General features: G+C 45.9%; 1 protein-coding gene across 2 annotated transcripts in view; it reads left to right on the forward strand.

Annotated features, from left to right (window-relative positions):
- JARID2 (jumonji and AT-rich interaction domain containing 2) overlaps positions 1–19600 on the forward strand; it is a 666167-nt gene that overhangs the window by 611383 nt on the left and 35184 nt on the right. For both annotated transcript variants that reach the window (XM_078687918.1, XM_078687917.1), the window contains exon 17: positions 8794–8901. In XM_078687918.1, coding sequence (XP_078544044.1) covers positions 8794–8901 — 108 coding nt within the window. The remainder of the gene's footprint in view (positions 1–8793; positions 8902–19600) is intronic.

Below are 19600 nucleotides of genomic sequence, written 5' to 3' on the forward strand. Positions count from 1 at the left end.
TTCACATCCCAGTGAGCTGTATAGTTTCATGAGATGAACTAAGTGCAATGGTCGGAATCCGAATAGAAGCACTTATTAACATGTCTTTTTTAGGTCAAACCTAGCGCAGGTTGCATGCGCTGCTCTTTGAGATTACCTTTTGGAATCGGTCTGCACTTTTTGACACTCATGCATGTGGCGGCATCCACCTTGCGGGAGTGAGCAGCAGCACGCAGGGCGCCATGTGGTCTGTCATGTTTCAATTAGCATGGTGACATTCAGTTTCACACTCGCGTGTTATATGCCCGCACCAGTCTGCATCACGTGGCTAGAGGGGCGGGTGCAACCAAGTCCTCTGTCCCCACGTCCACTCTCCCTGCCCCTTCTCTGCCCGCTGCAGTCCTGGCTTGTGCCTCCTCCACCCCTTGCCTGCACAGTCTCCTCGCAATGCTGCTCTCCCTGCATGCCTGCTACTCCTCATCTCCACAGCCTCCCTACCCACACCCCTCTCCCTGCAGTAGCGCATCTCCCCCCCTCCCACTCTACTCGCAAACTCAGGGTCTGCTCGTCGTTTGTAGTTGAGTTCGCTGCACAAGCCTCAGGGTGTGCACTCCACAGTCCCCTCCCTGCTGATACTGCCCCCGGGGCCTCACAGCTGCCCAGGGATGGACGGCTGTATCCGATGGCCAAAGTTCTCCCACAAGTACCACGTCTAGGTGTGTGCACGCGCACGACTGTCCACAGAAACTTTTAAGGCTTTCTTGTAGCGGCGCATAATGAGCAGTGTCCCCTGCTTGTGCATACGCTGCCATACATGTACAATCACCGCCCTGCGCTTGCTGTAATCTCTGACAAGGCTTCCTCCTACTCCCACAGAAGTGCAATGCTGGGGGTGCCCCTCCTCACGTGACATCATCACGCCTGCCACTATTCTCATGTATGTGGGCTCTGTAACCCTTTACTGTCTGTAGACACGTCACCCCGGGCACCGCGTACGCACATGGGATTTTGATAAGTGTAAAAGATGTTTTATTCACTCACTTTTCAGTGGCCTGTTTCCTGTCATTACTGGCAATTCCATCTTGGCCAAGCGATAGCCCTCATCTTCCAGACCAGGGTCGTGCTGGGACACAAAATAGGCACAGACATCCAAATAAAAATGTCCCTCATTAGCGAAGCAGGTGGCTAAAAAGTAAGGTCAAATGGGAACTCGGGAAGACACGCTGTATTTTGCAAGGTATGGGAGCCTGCATGCACGTGTTTGTTGCTTCCAATGCTTGTAGTAATAACAAGGAAATTAAAAGTTAAGAGGTCTATTTGGCCCTAAAGCATGCCCACTAACTGAAAAAAAGCCGGCTGACACACTGACCTGTCAGACCAGCCCGCCTGACACTGTTTGCAACCCCTCAGTTAATATCTACTTCTCTTTTTGCTTCGCTTTCCCTCTGTGCTGACGATGTTGTGTGGCCCAGAAGCCGCAGGGGCTGCAGCTCTCTCTCCCCACACTGCTGCCCAACATTAATAGGAATGCGCTGTGTTTAGATTCCTGCGAGCACTGACACTTCCCTCTCAGCCGGCCGCAGCCCCGCGCATGAGAACCCTCCCATCCACCTCTTTCCATGACTTGCCTTCTGATATTGATGTAATTATTGTGGGAGGTGCTCACGTCTCTAGTTGCTGGCACCCTTCTGTAAGTCGCTTTCCAACGTTCATTTAACTGCCATGGAATGCGTGCAGGTTTTTCTTGGTGCTGACATCTTCACTCAGGTTGTGCGGAGGTCACAAGTGCCCCTCACTAGCATGCGCAGCCTTGTGCCATTCATATTGTTTAGAATCCATTTAATGCTGTCTTTTGATCCTAAATCCTTCAGTAGCAATGGAGGACTTTGCTTGGCTCGGTGCTGCCCCTTCCACTGGGACCTGCAGTATCCCAGCGCGCCCTTCAACGCCACAACGTGTCTTGTGATATTAATACCACGTCTTGGTTGTTTAATTTGCTCCTCCAGTGCTTTCACCCGGATGTGCAGTCTGGCAGGCGGCTCCTCTTCAGGAATGGTAACATTTTTCGAATGAATGCATGACCGGGAGAGAACACTTCTCGAGTTTGAAATGGACCTTGAGTCTGATGGGTAGAGAAGCTGGGAGTGGTGCCCCGGGGCAGAAGAGCCCCCAGAGCAGCCTCCCACTCTGCCATGACGACTGCCAACCCCGCAGGCCACGGCTGCAGCAGACATGGCTCCCCTCCCCCTTTTATTAACCATGCACCTTAGTGAAACCGTGCACTTCAAGTGACTTACTAATAGTTCACCTTATTGAGTTACTCACCTATTCCTAAAGTGCCTGAATGCAAGGCTTTCTAATGGGGCATGTTAGATGCTTCAAGTGTCATTCATTGGATGTGTCCCCGCATCAGACCAGCCTCTGGTGACCAGACAAAATGGTCGAGTTGATATTCGTGCAGTCTCACAGCTGGGGATTCTCACATTTCAAGTCATGTAGAATTTGCGTAATTTATTGGCTGAAACATTCTTGTTTATCTTGTGGCTTCATGTGTCTGGAATTCCAGCGTTGGTGTGGAATACTAGCGTCCCTCTGACTCTTGTAAACTGTTCCGGTTTGCAGATCATGACATATGACCCAAGGCCTCTCTCACTTGATCCAGGTGCAAGAGGTATCCTTTTACCCCTCTGCTCCCAGAAACAAGGTGGGTGCACATAGCTTCATCTCTGGTTCTTCTGATACCCTCCCTTGAATAGAACCAGAAAGTAGGGAATCTGAACTCAGTGACTTCAATGGGCTCACCTTAATTCTTCGCTCATTGACTGAGCTTCGGGCAGGCTGCAACTTGAAGTCACTCTGTGATTGGCTGAAACTGTGACAGCTGTAAATAGCTACTTCGGTGCACGAACTAGACTAGTCCCGGGGTACAGTCAGACTGGTGCTGGGCAGATGATGGAACAAAGACCATCCAGGACACTCTAGACGATAGTTGATAATTATCAGACCGTTTTCATTAAATTATTTTGGTTTTTGTGACACATTGGCTATTCTCATAATGTGTTGCATGGCTAAACACTTATAAGGTCCCAAAGGCGAGACCTGTTGGCTATGCCAATGCTTGTTTTCTATGGAACTATGGTGTTTTCCCACTCTTTTTGTTTCCTAGTTATTGGTCTTACTAAATTGTTGGTTGTTCTTTTAAAATGTTACCCTTGTAGCAGGGCAAATTAACAGGTGTTTCGTTTCTTATAGTCTAGCTGGACAGCGCAGCTGTCGCCAAACAATTTTGTGAGAATCACCAGGAAAGGGGCTTTTACTCCACCCACATGTTGGGGCAGGGAGTCCATGTTTTGGTTTGGCAAAAGTTGTAGGCTTCCGCCAAAAAAAAGGCTTGCCTTCCACTCAGCTGTGGTTTTGTTTATTTACCCAACTGCCTGAGCTTGAACTTTCCTACGCACACCTATGACATTGTAATGCTATTGAAAAGTCCGTGTTAACCCCACCTCCTCCCCCACAACAGCCAGCCTTCACATCACCCCCTTTTTCCCCTCCCCCCCTAGCACGGATGCGCTTCCCAACACCTACCCTCTCGCTAATGCCCCCAACGCCCCCAACACCCTCATCAGTTCCGACTCTCCACCCGGACTGCCCCCGGTCAACGTATGCGCCGGTTCAGCGCCAGTACCCCCCCCCCAACACCGCGCCCATCATCACCTTGGACACTTATGTCTACCCTCCTCCAATTGAAAGAAGAATTACACTCCATTAAAGAGTTGCTCTTCACACACCCCAGACACCCCCCCATCACCACCCCTACCACACCTAACACCACCTCCCCCTCACCTCCTACTCGCCCTACCACACAACACTCCACACACCGGACCTCTATCCCCCCTCGCAATACCAACAATCGCAATAACAATTGCAATCTCATCACTACCAAGCGCAATACTCCCCCTTCTACACCTAACACTTCCTCCTCTCCTCCTACTCGCCTTATCACACATCTTTCCCCACGTTGGACTTCTACCTCCTCTTGCAATACCACCAATCGCCCCAGACGCACCTCCAACTCGATCTCTGACCATGACGTACACACCCTTCTCCACTCTTACGACCCGGCTCCCCAAAAGCCACTAGCTACCAACAACATGTCCATCCCAACGATTATATCTAACCCCCTTAGGCAACAAAAGGATAACAACAGAGGCGCTGTCCCCAACAACCTCACTAATGTACCCCTCATTACGGAATCGTCCTCCACCCTTTGCACCCCTAGCCTTAAATGCATACTTCTCAACTGCAGATCGGCCCAAAGACATTCCACGGAGGTCGCCGACCTCATCATGTCCCTGGAACCGGACCTAGCCATTCTGACTGAAACGTGGCTGTCTGATTCCTCTACACCTATACTGGATATCCTAGTCCCTCCCAACTACTGTATCATTAGACTTGACAGGGCCATAAAGACAGGCGGTGGAATTGCCTGCATCTACAGAAGCAACCTCTCAGTCTCCAAAGTGGCCGTACCCTCTCTTACTTCCTGTGAATACCTCTGCCTCGATATCATCAGCGAAAGCAAACCGGTATGCTCACTACACATTATATACCACCCACCTGGGGACAATCTCTCCTTCGTCCAACAACTCATGGATACAATATCAGCCAACTCAGGACGGCAGCACACCCAAATTTTCCTTGGCGACTACAATCTCCACTGGAATGACAGCAGTGACACAGTGGTAAACAGCCTCAAAAGCTTTCTCAACGCACTTGATCTCAACCAAATATGCAATAACCCGACCCATAAGAGAGGTTCAACCCTTGACCTTATCATCTCCAAAGAGGGCGCTATTCAACTGGAGTCAATCCAACCTTGTGACTGGTCAGATCACTACATTGTCTCCTTCCTCATCAAGGAAAAAATCAGACTTAACTCAGTTCAACCCCCTAAGCACAAAGTGTGGAAAAGAGACTTGAAGAAACTCAATCCAAACTCCCTACCGCCTAACAGCTGCAATCGCCTACTTCCCCCTCCCGGCGTTTCAGACGTTCAACTTCTGACTGACTACTATCTCAATACTATGTCCACAATAATCAATGAGGCGGCGCCCATGCAACTGAAAAGAGTCTCGTCCAAGAAGACTTCCAACCCATGGTATGACGGTAGCCTCAATGAGGATAGACGGGCCATGCGAATGGCAGAGCGCACCTGGAGATCAGCCCCTTCTGCAGTGCACCTAAAAAGTCTAAAGATACAGAGAAACGCCTACTTCAGGAAAATAAAACGCTCAAAAAGAAACTTTTTCAGCCTCCAACTCGCCCAAGCTAAAAACCGTCCAAAAAAACTGTTTGAGTTAGTCAGAACACAATCCAAAGAGCAACCCCAGACACCCAGCTCCATGGGCGATACTCCTTCCTGCGAAGACTTCTCTGCCTTCTTTATCCAAAAAACTGAGAGAATAAGAAGCGATCTCCTCAATGACGCTATCCTGTACTCCAACCCCCGACACACAGCAGTGCCTCAACCAAAGAACAATGCTACTTGGTCAGCCTTTGACACCTACTCCGAAGAAGAAATTGGCAGACTGCTCAACACCTTGAAACCTTCCAATCACCTCTCTGACCCCCTTCCTGCTAACGCTGTAAAAGACTTTTCCCCTTGGCTTCTCCCACTCTGGTCAAAGATTATCAATAGCTCTCTTCAACAAGGATCCATCCCCAACGCCCTCAAAGTAGGGCAAGTCACTCCGCTACTGAAAAAACCAACAGCAGACCCCACTGATCTAAACAATTACCGCCCTATTACAAACATTCCCACTCTCGCTAAACTGTTGGAAAAATGCGTACAACTACAACTGACTAAACACATAGATAAGTTTGATCTCCTAAACGCTCATCAGTCAGGCTTCCGAGCAGGGCACAGTACCGAAACTGCCATGACTCACATAGTGGACGATGCCCTCCAAATCCTAGACCAAAACGATACCTGCCTCCTCATCCTTCTGGATCTCTCCTCAGCATTCGATACAGTTAAACATGAGAACTTACTCGAACTGTTAAACACAAGAATGGGCATATCTGGGACTGTTCTAAAGTGGTTCACCTCATTTCTACACAACCGGACACAAAGATTCAAAAGCAACAACCTGCTGTCCTCTCCGGTACCTGTATCGCTAGGCGTCCCTCAAGGATCCTCCCTCTCCCCAACACTGTTCAACCTAGTTATGGAACCTCTCACTACGTTGCTACAGGCATCTAATGTGCACTTTCACATGTATGCCGACGACACCCAACTTTATCTCAAAATACAATCTCCCAAGGACATCATGCTTCTGAACACCACGATCAGAAACACCCAATCCTGGCTTGCTGAGAATCACCTCAAACTCAATGCTCTGAAGACCGAGTTCCTCCTGATCTCACCTCCCGCTAAAATATCCACGGCTCAAACATGGCTTAAGCAATTAACGGCTCTAAATGTACAGCCCATCGTAGTAGACTCAGCAAAATCTTTAGGCATAACACTGGACACCAATCTCAACATGCAGCAGCACATCAGCAAGGCAACCAAAGGAGCGAACTTCCAAATCAATACCCTGAGAAAACTTAAACCCTTCCTTCCTGCCAAAGACTTCCAAACTGCAGTACAATCTATAGTCATCCCGCACATAGATTACGGTAGCCCCGCCCTCTGCGGGCTCCCCCTAACTACAACGGCACCCCTAAGAGCGTCCCTTAACGCCGCAGCGAGACTCGTCACTGGCTCAAAAAAACACTCGCATATCTCCCCGGACTTTAAATCACTGAAATGGCTACCTTTTGAAGCCAGAATACAACTGAAAATCGCATGCATGACACACAAGGCTGTGCACCTGAATTCACCCCCCTATCTCACTCAAAAGCTGACAATTTTGGGTGGCTCCCGAACTACTAGAAGCACAAACAATCTTTTGCTGAAACCTCGAAGATTTCGGAAGGAAAAAACTTATAAACGCTCCTTTTCAGGAATGGCACCCAGGATCTGGAACTCACTCCCTCCGGAAACAAGGCTCATCTCCTCCGAAACAATCTTTAAGAGGGAAGTTAAAGCGATCCTCATGGCAAAATACACATGATCTATTGCTCCGTATCACTCATGAATCTGCCCTGTAAGTCCTGCCCGACCCTGGTCTACTGTACCACCCGTGTTATCGAATTACTTAACTGTATACGCTCACTCTTTGTATTTTGTTATAATGTTTGATGCACCTGGTTGATTATGTATATTGTTATATTATTGACGCACCTGGTTGACTTTGCACACTTTACCCTCTCCATCTCAACGTTCCTTACTCCCCTAATACTCTCGCACCTGTGGGACTATACACCCTGCTCACACCTACCTCAACTGTGCCCACCTTTAAACTCTAAATATTCTAAACACGCTTAAGCAAGTATATGCTCCTTATTATTGCACTTTATACTATTGACGCAATTGTTTGTCTATACACTGTGTACCGACACTACCTCACCTGTGACCTACCTCATGTCCTTTGTCTCACCTATGTAACTAGCACCTTGTACCTAACTACCTCATATATTACTCTGTATATACGCTTTATTACTTTGTATTTTTTATCCCCATGCCCTTGTAAAGCGCTCTGATATCTGCAAAGATCTTGTTCGCGCTATATAAAACTTTCTAAATAAATAAATAACTAAAGATGTTGTGGTGTTTTTCCTTTTGTAACACCACATATGGGCGGGGGCAGTCGTTAACCCATATGTTTTTTTGTTCTGGTGTGACAGCACAACTTTCATTTGCCCTTTTAACCTACACCAATATTATTCTACTTTTCTTTCTATTCACACAAATACATATCCATTCCCATGCTATCTACTTGTAATTCTTCACATTGCCATACAACATTCCTTTAAAGTTGGGCCTATGGCCTTGTCACTTCTTGTTGTTCTTGCCGGGACAAGCGCACTGCTATAATACTTGTGTGATTTGCTTCAACCTCCAAGTGCCATGAAATGCAACTGCCTGTTCAAATGTGATAAAGATTATCCATCTCTCGGGTGTGTACTTTTTTGTAGCTCTTCTATTGCAGGGGCAAGCACGTTCAAGTTCGTCACTGGCAGATCAGAAGAAATGCTATGATAGACCTGCTTATCGATTATAGATTCAGATCCACCGCTTGTCTCTGAGGCTTTGGTGGCCCACTGTCTCAGAAAGAAGAGCCTCAGCTGGGCCAGGGCGGTTTTCTGTGGTAATGCACAGGGGCTTGCCCTCCAGATAGCCAATTGGTCCTGTTATCAACTGCTTTCAACAAGACAGGCAATTGTTTTGTTTTGAGACTGTTTTCTATTGCGCCACTAGATGGCAGAATAATGCAAGAATGTGAATTTATGAACGGTACAGTTCAGTTAATATTTTCCAAAGTACTGCTCCTTCCACGGACATCCTCACCTGTCCTTTCTATGCCCCATAGGCAATTCCTTTTTGATCACTGCAAATTTTCTGTGCCTGCCATGTATAGCTACGAGTGCTCAATGTATGATACAAAACTGGATAACTTGTCATGTTAGTTATACTTGTTCAGAAAAACATAAAAAAGAAAGTTTTAAAAAAAAGATATAGCTATATTTTCCAAAGTAGACCCAAATACACACCTTAAGATTTGAGCACAGAATAGTCATGAAATAACGGATTTCGACTGATGCCATTCATAATTAGGAAGGGGACAATATTGTTTCATGAGATCCGCTGGTAATGGGTCTTCACGAGCAGTTGCAAGCATTGGTAATCCTGTCCCTCTGACTCTGCAGGTGGTGCAGGAGAACGAGAACGTGGTGTTCTGCCTGGAGTGCGCGTTGCGGCACGTGGAGAAGCAGAAGTCTTGCAGGGGGCTGAAGCTGATGTACCGCTACGACGAGGTCAGTGCAGCTTTCTACCTTTAATTATTGAGCACTGAAAGATGCTGCATGTGGGTCATCTGGCCGATGACGTGATGGAATTTGCCATGACAAAATGCTGTGCGTAATACAGTGTTGAAATTGGGCAGTGATTTCCCACTGTTTGTTGCAGTTTTTAGGTGTGACTTAGATTGTGATGATCTCACCTAATGAACAAAAATCATATAAGATAAAAAAGATACATACATTTGGAATTACATAAACTAACTTTGGGTGAGCACTCGTCATCCATTAGTCTATTCGATTGCCATTCACATTTTGCGTCCCCACCCACCTCCTACAGCATTGGTCGGCAAACCCCCCTACTTCAATCATAAGCTCTCTTGCTTTGAGAGCCCCGTCTTTTTGCTGCAAGACACGTGCACTTTAGTGCCAGGGCAGTAGGGCAAACACTTTACCTTGACATTGTTTTCTACTTCCTTTCTTTAGCTTTTTTTTTTATTTAAGTCTTTCTTGTTTATAAACTGTCCTCCAGTTACAGTAATTAAAATTCAATAATTTTACTGCACTCTACCTCATCCCAACGCTCACTAAAGGACTCGGTGATGGAATCATTGTATCGAGAGAATTTATTAGCAGATGGTCTTAGTGTTCCACTGAATGGAGTGTCGAAGTCAGGATCAGATAGCAAGGCCGGTAAGGCTTGCTTAGAAACTAGGTCTAAAGTACATTTTGCCCTATTAAATACCCGGTCCCTTGCAAAACATTCTCTCGAGGTGTTCTCACTCCTACAGGATGAGAAACTCGATTTGTTGGCACGTACAGAAAGCTGGATTAATGAAAGGTCAGGGCCTGACATTGTAGCTTCCCTGCCCCCCCAGTTCAGAGCCTTGACATATAATCGTCAGGAGAATAAAAGAAGGGGAGGTGTAGCTCTTTTCCTTCGCAATTCCTGCAGCACAGAGACAATCATTGAGGAAAGCCTTGATGGAGCAGAAGTCTTGGCGATTAGGCTAGGATTTGCTTCTGCCTGTTTAGTTGTGATTATTGTTTACCGCCCGCCACGACCGACTCCCCCCCTAATTTTAATCATCAGTTTTATGAAATTATGTTTAACATCTGTTCAAAATATCAGCAAATTCTGGTTCTCGGTGATTTTAACTATCACTGGGATCTAAACCCAAGAGACTCGTTGGCTAGTGATTTTGATGACCTCATGATTACGATGGGCCTTCGTCAGATTGTAAACCATCCCACTCATGATAAAGGTCATATTTTGGATCTGATCTGGACCTCAAATCTCTTACAAACCTCACACCTTGTCAATAGCCCCTGTAGCTGGTCTGATCATTTCTTGATTAAGGGCATACTGGTCTTGGACAATTGTCTGAAACACAGAGCGGCCCGATGGAAAATGTACCGTAAATGGCTAAAACTTGATAAATTTAAGGAAGCCTTCGATGAAGCTAAATATAATAGAGTCCTGGGGATCTTGCATCTTCCCCAGCCCAGGCCACCAACTTGGATTTAATGTATAAAGAATTGGTAACCGACGTGCTGGTCGCGGTTGATCATGCTGTGCCAGTGGTAAGGACTAGGCTTTCGGAAAACAGTAAGGGAGCGCCCTGGTACACTCCAGCCCTGAGAACGGAAAAACAAGCTCTCCGCAAATCTGAACGCCTCTGGAGGCATTTTATGGATTCCGTTTCTAAATCCATATATAATGCTAATTTGGTACTTTATAAATCATCTGTGGCTAAAGCTAAATCTAGCTATTATGAACTCAAGATAAAGAATGCAGTTGATGTCCAAAAGGAATCCTTTAAAGTCCTCAGAGAGTTAAGCTGTCCTAAAGTACCCAGTCCAGAGGTTGACCAGGATGAGTGCGAGAAGATGCAAGAGTTCTTCCTGACTAAAGTCAAGGATATTATTTCTAATATAAATAACTCCTGCGTCACCTCTGTCCCTCCGCCAGAAGAGGAACTACTAATGCCACAAAATAATCCTTTGCTGGATTTTCTCCCCCTTGGGTCTTATGATTTATTTTGTATTACATCTAAAATTCAATCTGGCTCACCCGAAGATCCCTGCCCTCCTAAAGTGTTTCAAGCTATCATGCCCGTTTTGGAAGGGGATATACTGACTTTACTGAACACATCATTAGCTAGCGGGATGGTCCCACTGAAACTTAAAGAAGCTCTAGTTACCCCCCTGCTTAAGAAGACTGAAGCAGATGTAAAAAAATCTAAACAACTACCGACCGATCTCTCAGCTCCCTTTTATGGCCAAGATCTTGGAGCAACATGTGCTCTGTGCTCTTTCATCTTATATTGGAGACAATAATTGTCTTCATTCCAGACAAGCTGGTTTCCGAGCACATAATAGCACGGAATTAGTGATGCTCTCAGTGCTAGATGATCTATGATGTTCAGCAGATAGGAAGGTCCCTTCTGCTCTTATCCTTTTGGATCTCTCAGCCGCGTTCGACACGGTAGACCATGATAAATTGGTGGCCCGTGTCGGCCGGTTGGGAGTATCGGGGACTGCCCTCCGCTGGAATTCCTCTTTTCTGGTTGATCATTCTCAGAGAGTCCAGATGGGAGAGCATACATCTAAGGCTGGTATGTTGGGGTTGGGCGTACCCCAAGGTTCAGCCTTGTCCCCCCTCTTATTCAACATCTACCTACAGCCATTACTTCATGTACTATCCAAACTGGACTGTCAAGTTTTTAACTATGCGGACGACACGCAGTTGATCATCCGTATTGATAATACTACTTCCTCTCAGGTCAATGTTCAGAATATCCTCCGGTTTATCATTAACTGGATGACTTTCAATTCATTGAAGATTAATCCAGATAAGACGGAGGTCCTGGTGCTGTCCGCAATGGCTTCACCTTGGTCCAGCTGTTGCTGGCCTTTAGAGCTAGGCACAGTGCCCTCTCCAGTACCCGTAGTTAAGAGTTTAGGTATCAGGTTGGACACTGATTTGTCACTAAAGCAGCAAGTTTCAGCAGTAGTTGGGAGCTGTGTTGGCTTAATGCGGCCACTCTGGAAGTTGGTTCACCTGCTGTCAGTATCAACTAGACACACTGTGGTGACTGCGCTAATTCTTTCCCGTCTAGACTATGGGAATGCAGTGTATCTTGGGCTACCTGAGGCACTCCAAAAAAAAACTGCAGGTTGTCATGAATGATGCTGCTAGGTTAATCTACATGCTACCCAGAAGCGCCTACGCAACCCCAGTATTAAAGCAGCTGCATTGGCTCCCAATGAAACAGCGCATCGAATTCAAGGTTTTATGTATTGCACATAAATCACAATATGGCATAGTCCCAGAATATATCAGGGACCGTTTGAAGGTTTACGCACCCAGTCGTCTGCTCCGGTCATCAGACGCAAATCTTTTGGTCTGCCCACGGTTTAAAGGAGCTAGACTGGGTGGCCGAATCTTCTCCGTAGTGGCTCCGAAACTCTGGAATAAACTACCAGACACTCTTCGTAAAGAAACCAGGCTCTTACCGTTCAGAAAGTGCTTTAAAACAGTGCTTTTTCGAGAAGCCTATGGTTAGGTCCACAGGAGGTTGCTGTTCTGCCAGATACTGTAGTGCATTTGTATTTCGAACTGTGTCAACATCTTAGCGCTTAGAGACCTTGGGTGATAGGCGCTCTATAAGTATAATACAAATACTACTGTATTTTGCCCCAGTACAAGTATCACATCTACCAGTGCATTAACACTAAGGGTTGCTGCACCTGTTGCAAGTATCCCTACTTGTGTAGAAGAACCCCGCACTGTTGTAACAAAATGTAATGGAATTATTTTTTGGTGCAAGTGTTTGACCCCTGGATTAGTTACCCGCATGTTTTCTTTTTTCCCTTAATATTTTTATTGCATATACTATCTTTAAATTTTTAGTTTTTTTTGTTTTGAAGTGTAAAGGAGAATAACACATTTTAAAATATCCATGATAATCCTGTTTCAAAATCAGCACGTAGTGCAGCCAGGACAGTTCCAATTGCAATAACCATTTAACACACAACCTAACCTAAATGTTCTCATTAGGCAATCTTAGTCACTTTCATGTGCTTATCGTCCCAACCCGTACTACCCCCCCATCAAAGGCATCTCATAACCAGTACAGCGAAATCAATGCTCCGGGGATTATCGCCATATGCTAATATATTAATCCTGTTGGTGTTGAACTATCATCATTCGACCATATATTAGTCTTTACACTGTTTCCCTCTTACTCCAAGCTTCTCAGGATGGCCTGGTGTCCGGAGTCTCCATCAATAAACTGACCATTACCATCACACCATTTAATCTTCTATCCGTTTTTCAACCTGTCTGACTTGTTTCATTTTTGTTTCATCTGCAGGACCCATTCAGTCATATCGTTATCCCAGTATGTGCTTGTCAGTGGCCTAACTCTCAGCCAGTGTATGGGCTGTACGAACATTATACCTAGCAGTATAGATTTACTGCCCATCTTACCCTTTTTTCTCTGTTGGTATGAGTCCAAGTATACATTGTGTAATTGTGCAAGCTATAGTTCTACCTATACAGTGTTTTAGCATGATTAATACTTTCTTCCAGAACCCATGTACCACCTGGCAGTGCCAGGTAAGATTTATAAAATCAGTCTCTTACGCTTGACATTGATGGACTGGCTAAATTGCTCTGTTTTATTGGTGTTACATTTGTCATATGAACATAATTGTACTGAACACGCTTAAAGCGTGGATTACTCAAGACTGTTTTTGTTCCCATACAAGTCTTCTCCCATTCTGCATCAGTAAAATGTAATTCAGCAATCTCCTGCCATTTGTCCTGCAACTTTAATTTAGCTAGTGGTTTGGCATTTGTTAATGCCATATATAATATAATTAGTCTCTTACTATTAGATGGGCTGAGCGTCTCTACCATTGTGTAAGTGGGGGGTAGGTGTTTCTGGAAACACAGCCCATATTTTTCTAGCAGTGCGTGGTATCTTGACATATTGTACAAACAGGCCTGACCTAATCCCAAATGTCTCCTGCGATGCTGTGCAAGTCAAAAACCTATTATCTGGATAGAGATCCGCCAGTGTCAGAGAGCCTCTTCCATCTTTCCGCTGTCTTACTTTGAGCAATCTGAGCACATGGGTGTATGCTCCTTATATGCATATGGAGGACATCTAAATATGTGTTTGAGGCATATGTGCTGCAGATCCCACACTAGTGCATAGATCGCCATCTGGTGGTGGGTCCGGATGATTTTGTTGTTGTCCTGGAAGAGTCTTTGTTTGGTAGATGACTCCTCCTGTGGAGCATAGTGCGCATGGGCATCAACTCCATCTTCAGATTGTTTTTTTCCCCCCCATCGGGCTCGGACGTGTTTATCGCTCGGTCCCGTTACCTATCTCCTTTCGACTCCTATTCCTTGATTTTACCGTCGGTATCGTCTTCGTTTGCGATTTCCTTATTACTTGCATCGAAAAAGCTTGCACGTCTCGAGTTCCGGTGATCGTTGGGCCCAACTGTGTAATTGGGCCTTTGGCTCATGGAAAGAACACCCTTCAAGAAGTGCCCTCAGTGTGGACACACATTTCCCCACATCGATCTAGATGAGGTGTTCAATCTGTGCTTGTCCCTAAAGCACGAGAGCTGAGATTGCCGGGCCTATGCTTCGTTACGGTCTAAGAAAACAATCAAAGACCGTCGAGCTCGAAGTCATGGCACAATCCTCTTCATCGGCACCAGACAACATCGTCGAAGATACTCCAGGCAATTTAGAGTCAGCAGGAGGAAGTCGTCGTTTCCGGTGCAGAGGATTCAGCTTCCGGAGCGAAGAACAATCAGACGATCCCCTTCCAGCTGGTCAACAGGTCGTGAGTAAAAGTGTCGAGCCTGTTCACACCCCCATACCGGGCCAGGCTTCAGTTCTACCTTCGGGTCCAGGTGCTCACCGATCACAAACTTCCGACGCCCCGCCTTCCGGCACGGCAACAAAGACTACCAAAAAGCCTCTAGGCGACTCGGGCTTGAGTCAGCCTGTTGGTCCAGATAAACAAAAAGTACTTAAACCAAAACTAACTCCGGCACCGAAGCAAACCTCGGTACCCTAATCGGTTGAGCCGAAAACCAGCTCAGCACCAAAAACAGTTTACACACCAAAAACTATCGAACTGAAGTCAACTCCGGTACAGAAACAAGTCGAACCAAAGTCCACTTCGGCAGCTGTCGAACCGAAACAGGCTTCGGAACCAAAAACTCCGAATCCAAAAACATCCGACCCGAATAAAAAACATGACACGAAGAAAGCTTCTGACCACAAGTCTTCGGAACCAAAACCTGCTCCAAAGACTGTAATAGACACCGCTAAACCTTCTAAACAACTCAGCCCCAAGCAAGAAAAGTTGGTGCAGAAAAAGGATACTTCCACAGAAGAGCTTTTCCGTCCAGACCCAAAACAAAAGACTCTTATTCATCCAAAGACTGGACATGTCATTACTGTGCCTGCTAAAATGAAGCTGGACCCTCCCACCACACCTCCAGTCCCTCTCAAAAAGCATGCTCAGACTTCTATAAGGGTACCTTCACCACTTCCAGAAGTACAAGACCTTGACATTTCCCCTGCACATTCACCATTCATCCCACACAGCCCTGCACCAGCAGATGATGATAAGGATGATTATTCAGGGGGATAGAAGATAAGCAACCCGTAGGTGACCCAGAGGATATTCCTGGACCATCAGATGATCCTTGGGACGATTATAATGCGCAAGATGCCCCAGATCTGCTACAAGATGACGCATACCCTTCTAGGCCATCTCCTCCAGATGACACTATAGGGTTTACACAACTCATTCATAGAGCAGCAACCTTTCATGGGGTCGATCTACACACTGATCTAGTAGAAGACGACTTCCTTATGGACACACTATTACCAACACATAAAACCACAACCATAATACCAACGCTTAAAGGGGTTGTAAAGCACGCACCAGAGGTATTCAAAGACCCCGTCATGGCCAGGGTAATTAATCCCAGATTGGAGAAAAAGTATATAACCGCTCCAACTGACCCAGCCTACATCAAAGGCCAGCTGCCATTAGACTCATTAGTAGTCTCAAATGCCAGGAAAAAAACTAATTCACAGACAACAGGGGAGGCTCCACCCCCTGATAAAGAGTCCAAACTTTTAGATGCTTAAGGCAAACACACCATCTCGCAGGCAGCCAACATCTGGAGTATTGCTAACACCCAAGCTCTATTGGCAAAGTATGATAGAGCTCACTACGATGAGCTTGAACCCCCCTTATGCAACATTTGCCAGACAAATATAAGACCAGGGCTTCTGACTTAATATAGGAAGGTAAGGTCATTATTAATACTTCCATCCATTGTGATTGGGATACTGCTGATACAGCCTCAAGGGCAATAAATACAGGTATACTTTTACGTAGGCATGCCTGGCTGTGCATCTCTGGTTTCAAACCAGAGGTACAAACCAGTATTCTTAATCAACCTTTTGACCAGCAACATCTTTTTGGCCCTACAGTTGATAATGCACTAGAAAAAATGAAAAAGGATACTGACACTGCAAAGTCCATGGGAGCTTTACAAACGCAGACTCCCAGAGCGTCCTTTAATCGCTCCTCTTACAGGGGTGCCTCCAAAGATTTTCCAATGAATAACGCCTCCTCTTCTTACAAAGCACCCACCCAATCCTCGCCCAACAGAGGTTATTACAGAGGAGGATATAGCGGTAACAACACTAAAGGTAGAAGCAGAGGTAACAACAACCGCAATGCCTCCATTCCCAAGCAGTGACTTCCCTCCCCTCCCCCCAGACCATTCCACTCCCGTCAGGGGCAGATTACAACAGGTCCTAACTGTCTGGAACTCCATCACAACATACAGGTGGGTGAGACAAATAGTTCAGTCGGGTTATTGCCTGGAGCTCACTTCCACTCCTCCAACAATACCACCTAGACAGCGTCCCATGTCACAAGAGCATCTCACACTCCTAAAACAAAAAGTTGCCTCTCTACTGCAGAAGAATGCAATAGAACCAGTTCAAGTACACCATCAAAACACAGGAGTTTACTCCCTATATTTTCTTATTCCCAAAAAGGATGGCTCCCTCAGACCTAAACTAGACCTGAGACCCCTAAATCTTTACATACAATCCAACCACTTCCATATGGTCACATTATAGCAGGTCCTTCCTCTGTTAAAACAGGGCGACTTCCTTGCTACCCGAGATCTCAAGGACGCCTACTTCCACATTCCCATCCACCAAGCTCACAGAAAGTAACTTCGGTTCGTACTGGACGCTCAGCATTACCAGTTCAAAGTCCTCCCTTTCGGTGTGACTACAGCACCTCGAGTTTTCACAACCCCCTGCAAGAGTGCTTAGCGAAGCCAATGGAACCAGGCTCACCAACAAGGAAAAGATCTGGTGGTGGTGGACGGCCGGACCCACCGCTCTCTGCAGTGGTGGAACACGGCCGTTCATAGAGCCAGTTCCACAGATGGTGCTAACCACGGACGCACCTCACCGGCTGGGGAGCTCATTTAGCAGAGCACAAAGTACAGGGCACATGGACACCACAGCAAAAGCTACTCCACATAATTACTTGCCATTTTTCTAGCTCTAAAGTCATTACAACATTACCTATTAGGCAAGGCTGTATTTGTCTGCACCGACAATAGGACAGCCATGTACTACATCTAAAAACAGGGAGTAACACACTCCTTGCAGCTCTCCCGGCTGGCGCAGACCATATGGAGGTGGGCCATTCCTCAAAAAATCTTCCCGTTAGCAGAACATCTGCCAAGAGTTCACAATCAGGTTGCAGATCTGTTAAGTCATCAGAGACAACAGATACACGAGTGGGAACTTCATCTTCAAGTTCTTCAACCTTTCTTTTACAAGTGGGGACAACCAGAGATAGATCTGTTCGCCACGCATCTCAACTCCAAATGCCCAAGCTTCGCCGCCAGGTATCCACACCCATTGTCCATAGGTAATGCGATATGGATGAGTTGGTCAGACAGATTTGCATACGCTTTTCCGCCTCTCCCACTCATTCCACTAGTGGTTAGGAAGCTCAAACAGCATTGCCTCACAATGATCCTCATTGCTCCAACATGGGCCCGACAGCCATGGTTCTCAACCTTCTTGGAACTATCAGTAGTTCCTCATCGAAAGCTACGCCTCTAACCCAAGCTTCTCACTCAGAACCATGGAGAGATCAGGCGTCCAGATCCCAGTCAACTCAAGCTTGCTATCTGGCACCTCAAATCATAGAGTTTAGCTACCTCAATCTCTTGCCAGACTGCATGAACATCATTAAAGAGGCTTGAAGTCCTACCACTAGAGCTTACTATGCCGCGAAGTGGAAAAGATTAGTAATTTACTGTACAAATAACAAAATCAACCCACTAGATGCTTCTATTCAAAACATCGTCTGTTACCTTTTGCATCTACAACAGTGTAACCTAGCGTATACATCCATTAGACTAAATCTCGCTGCAATAGCAGTCTATCTCCAAAACAGACAACACTTGTCTTTGGTTAGGGTACCAGCTATCAAAGCCCCCATTTGAACCTCTGCATAAATGCAAATTACAATTTCTCACCTGGAAAGTAGCTTTCCTGGTTGCGCTCACCTCTCTCAGAAGAGTCGGTGAACTCCAGGCATTAACCATACAAGAACGATTTCTGCAAATCCATCATAACAAAGTGGTTCTTAGAACTAACCGAAAATTTCTTCCCAAAGTTGTGTCTGCTTTTCACCTTAACCAGTCTGTAGAACTCCCATTGTTTTTCCCTCTACCAGACTCTGTAGCAGAACAAGCTCTTCACATGCTAGATGTAAAAAGAGCGATACTTTACTACATTAAAAAAACAAAATCCTTTAGAAAGACTAAACAACTTTTTGTGGCTTTCTCCCCACCTCATAAAGGCAATCCTATCTCAAAAAAAGGGATTGCAAGGTGGATTGTTAAATGCTTCCAAATATGCTACGCTAAAGCCAAACGCATGTTAACCATTCCCGCTAGAGCTCACTCCAAACGTAAACTAGGGGCATCTATGGCATTCTTAGGGCGCATTCCCCTAGATGACATCTGTAAAGCAGCAACTTGGTCTACACCACACACCTTTGCAAAACACTATTGTGTAGACGTGCAGGCAAAACAACAGGCTAGTGTGGGCCTGGCTGTATTAAGAACACTTTCAAACCACTGCAACAGATACAGGTAGCCACCGCTAAAGGGGTAACTGCTGTATAGTCTGTGCATAAGTATACGATCTACAGCTTATATGCCTCGAACGGAAAGTGCTACTTACCCATAAGCATCTGTTCTTGGCATGTAGAGCTGAAGATTCGTATGCGCCTTCCCGGATACCTCGATCTATTCCAGTATTAGCTTATTCAGATACATTACACATGGACATCCCTGTCTATTTCTTACTAACTCCATCATAACTCTACATGGCAAAACAATCTGGATATTGAGTCGATGCCCATGCACACGATCATCCTAAGGAAGAGTCCCCTACCTCGTGACTACAAAGACTTTTTCCAAGATAAAAACAAAGTGCAAACATCAGAGCCCAACAACAGATGGCGATCTATGCATAAGAATACGTATCTACAGCTCTACATGCCAAGAACAGATGCATACTGGTAAGGTGAGTAGCATTTTCCTTACCTCTTTGTTT

This window comes from Lissotriton helveticus, chromosome 4_1, assembly GCF_964261635.1.
Source record: "Lissotriton helveticus chromosome 4_1, aLisHel1.1, whole genome shotgun sequence".
NCBI classification, from domain to species: domain Eukaryota; kingdom Metazoa; phylum Chordata; class Amphibia; order Caudata; family Salamandridae; genus Lissotriton; species Lissotriton helveticus.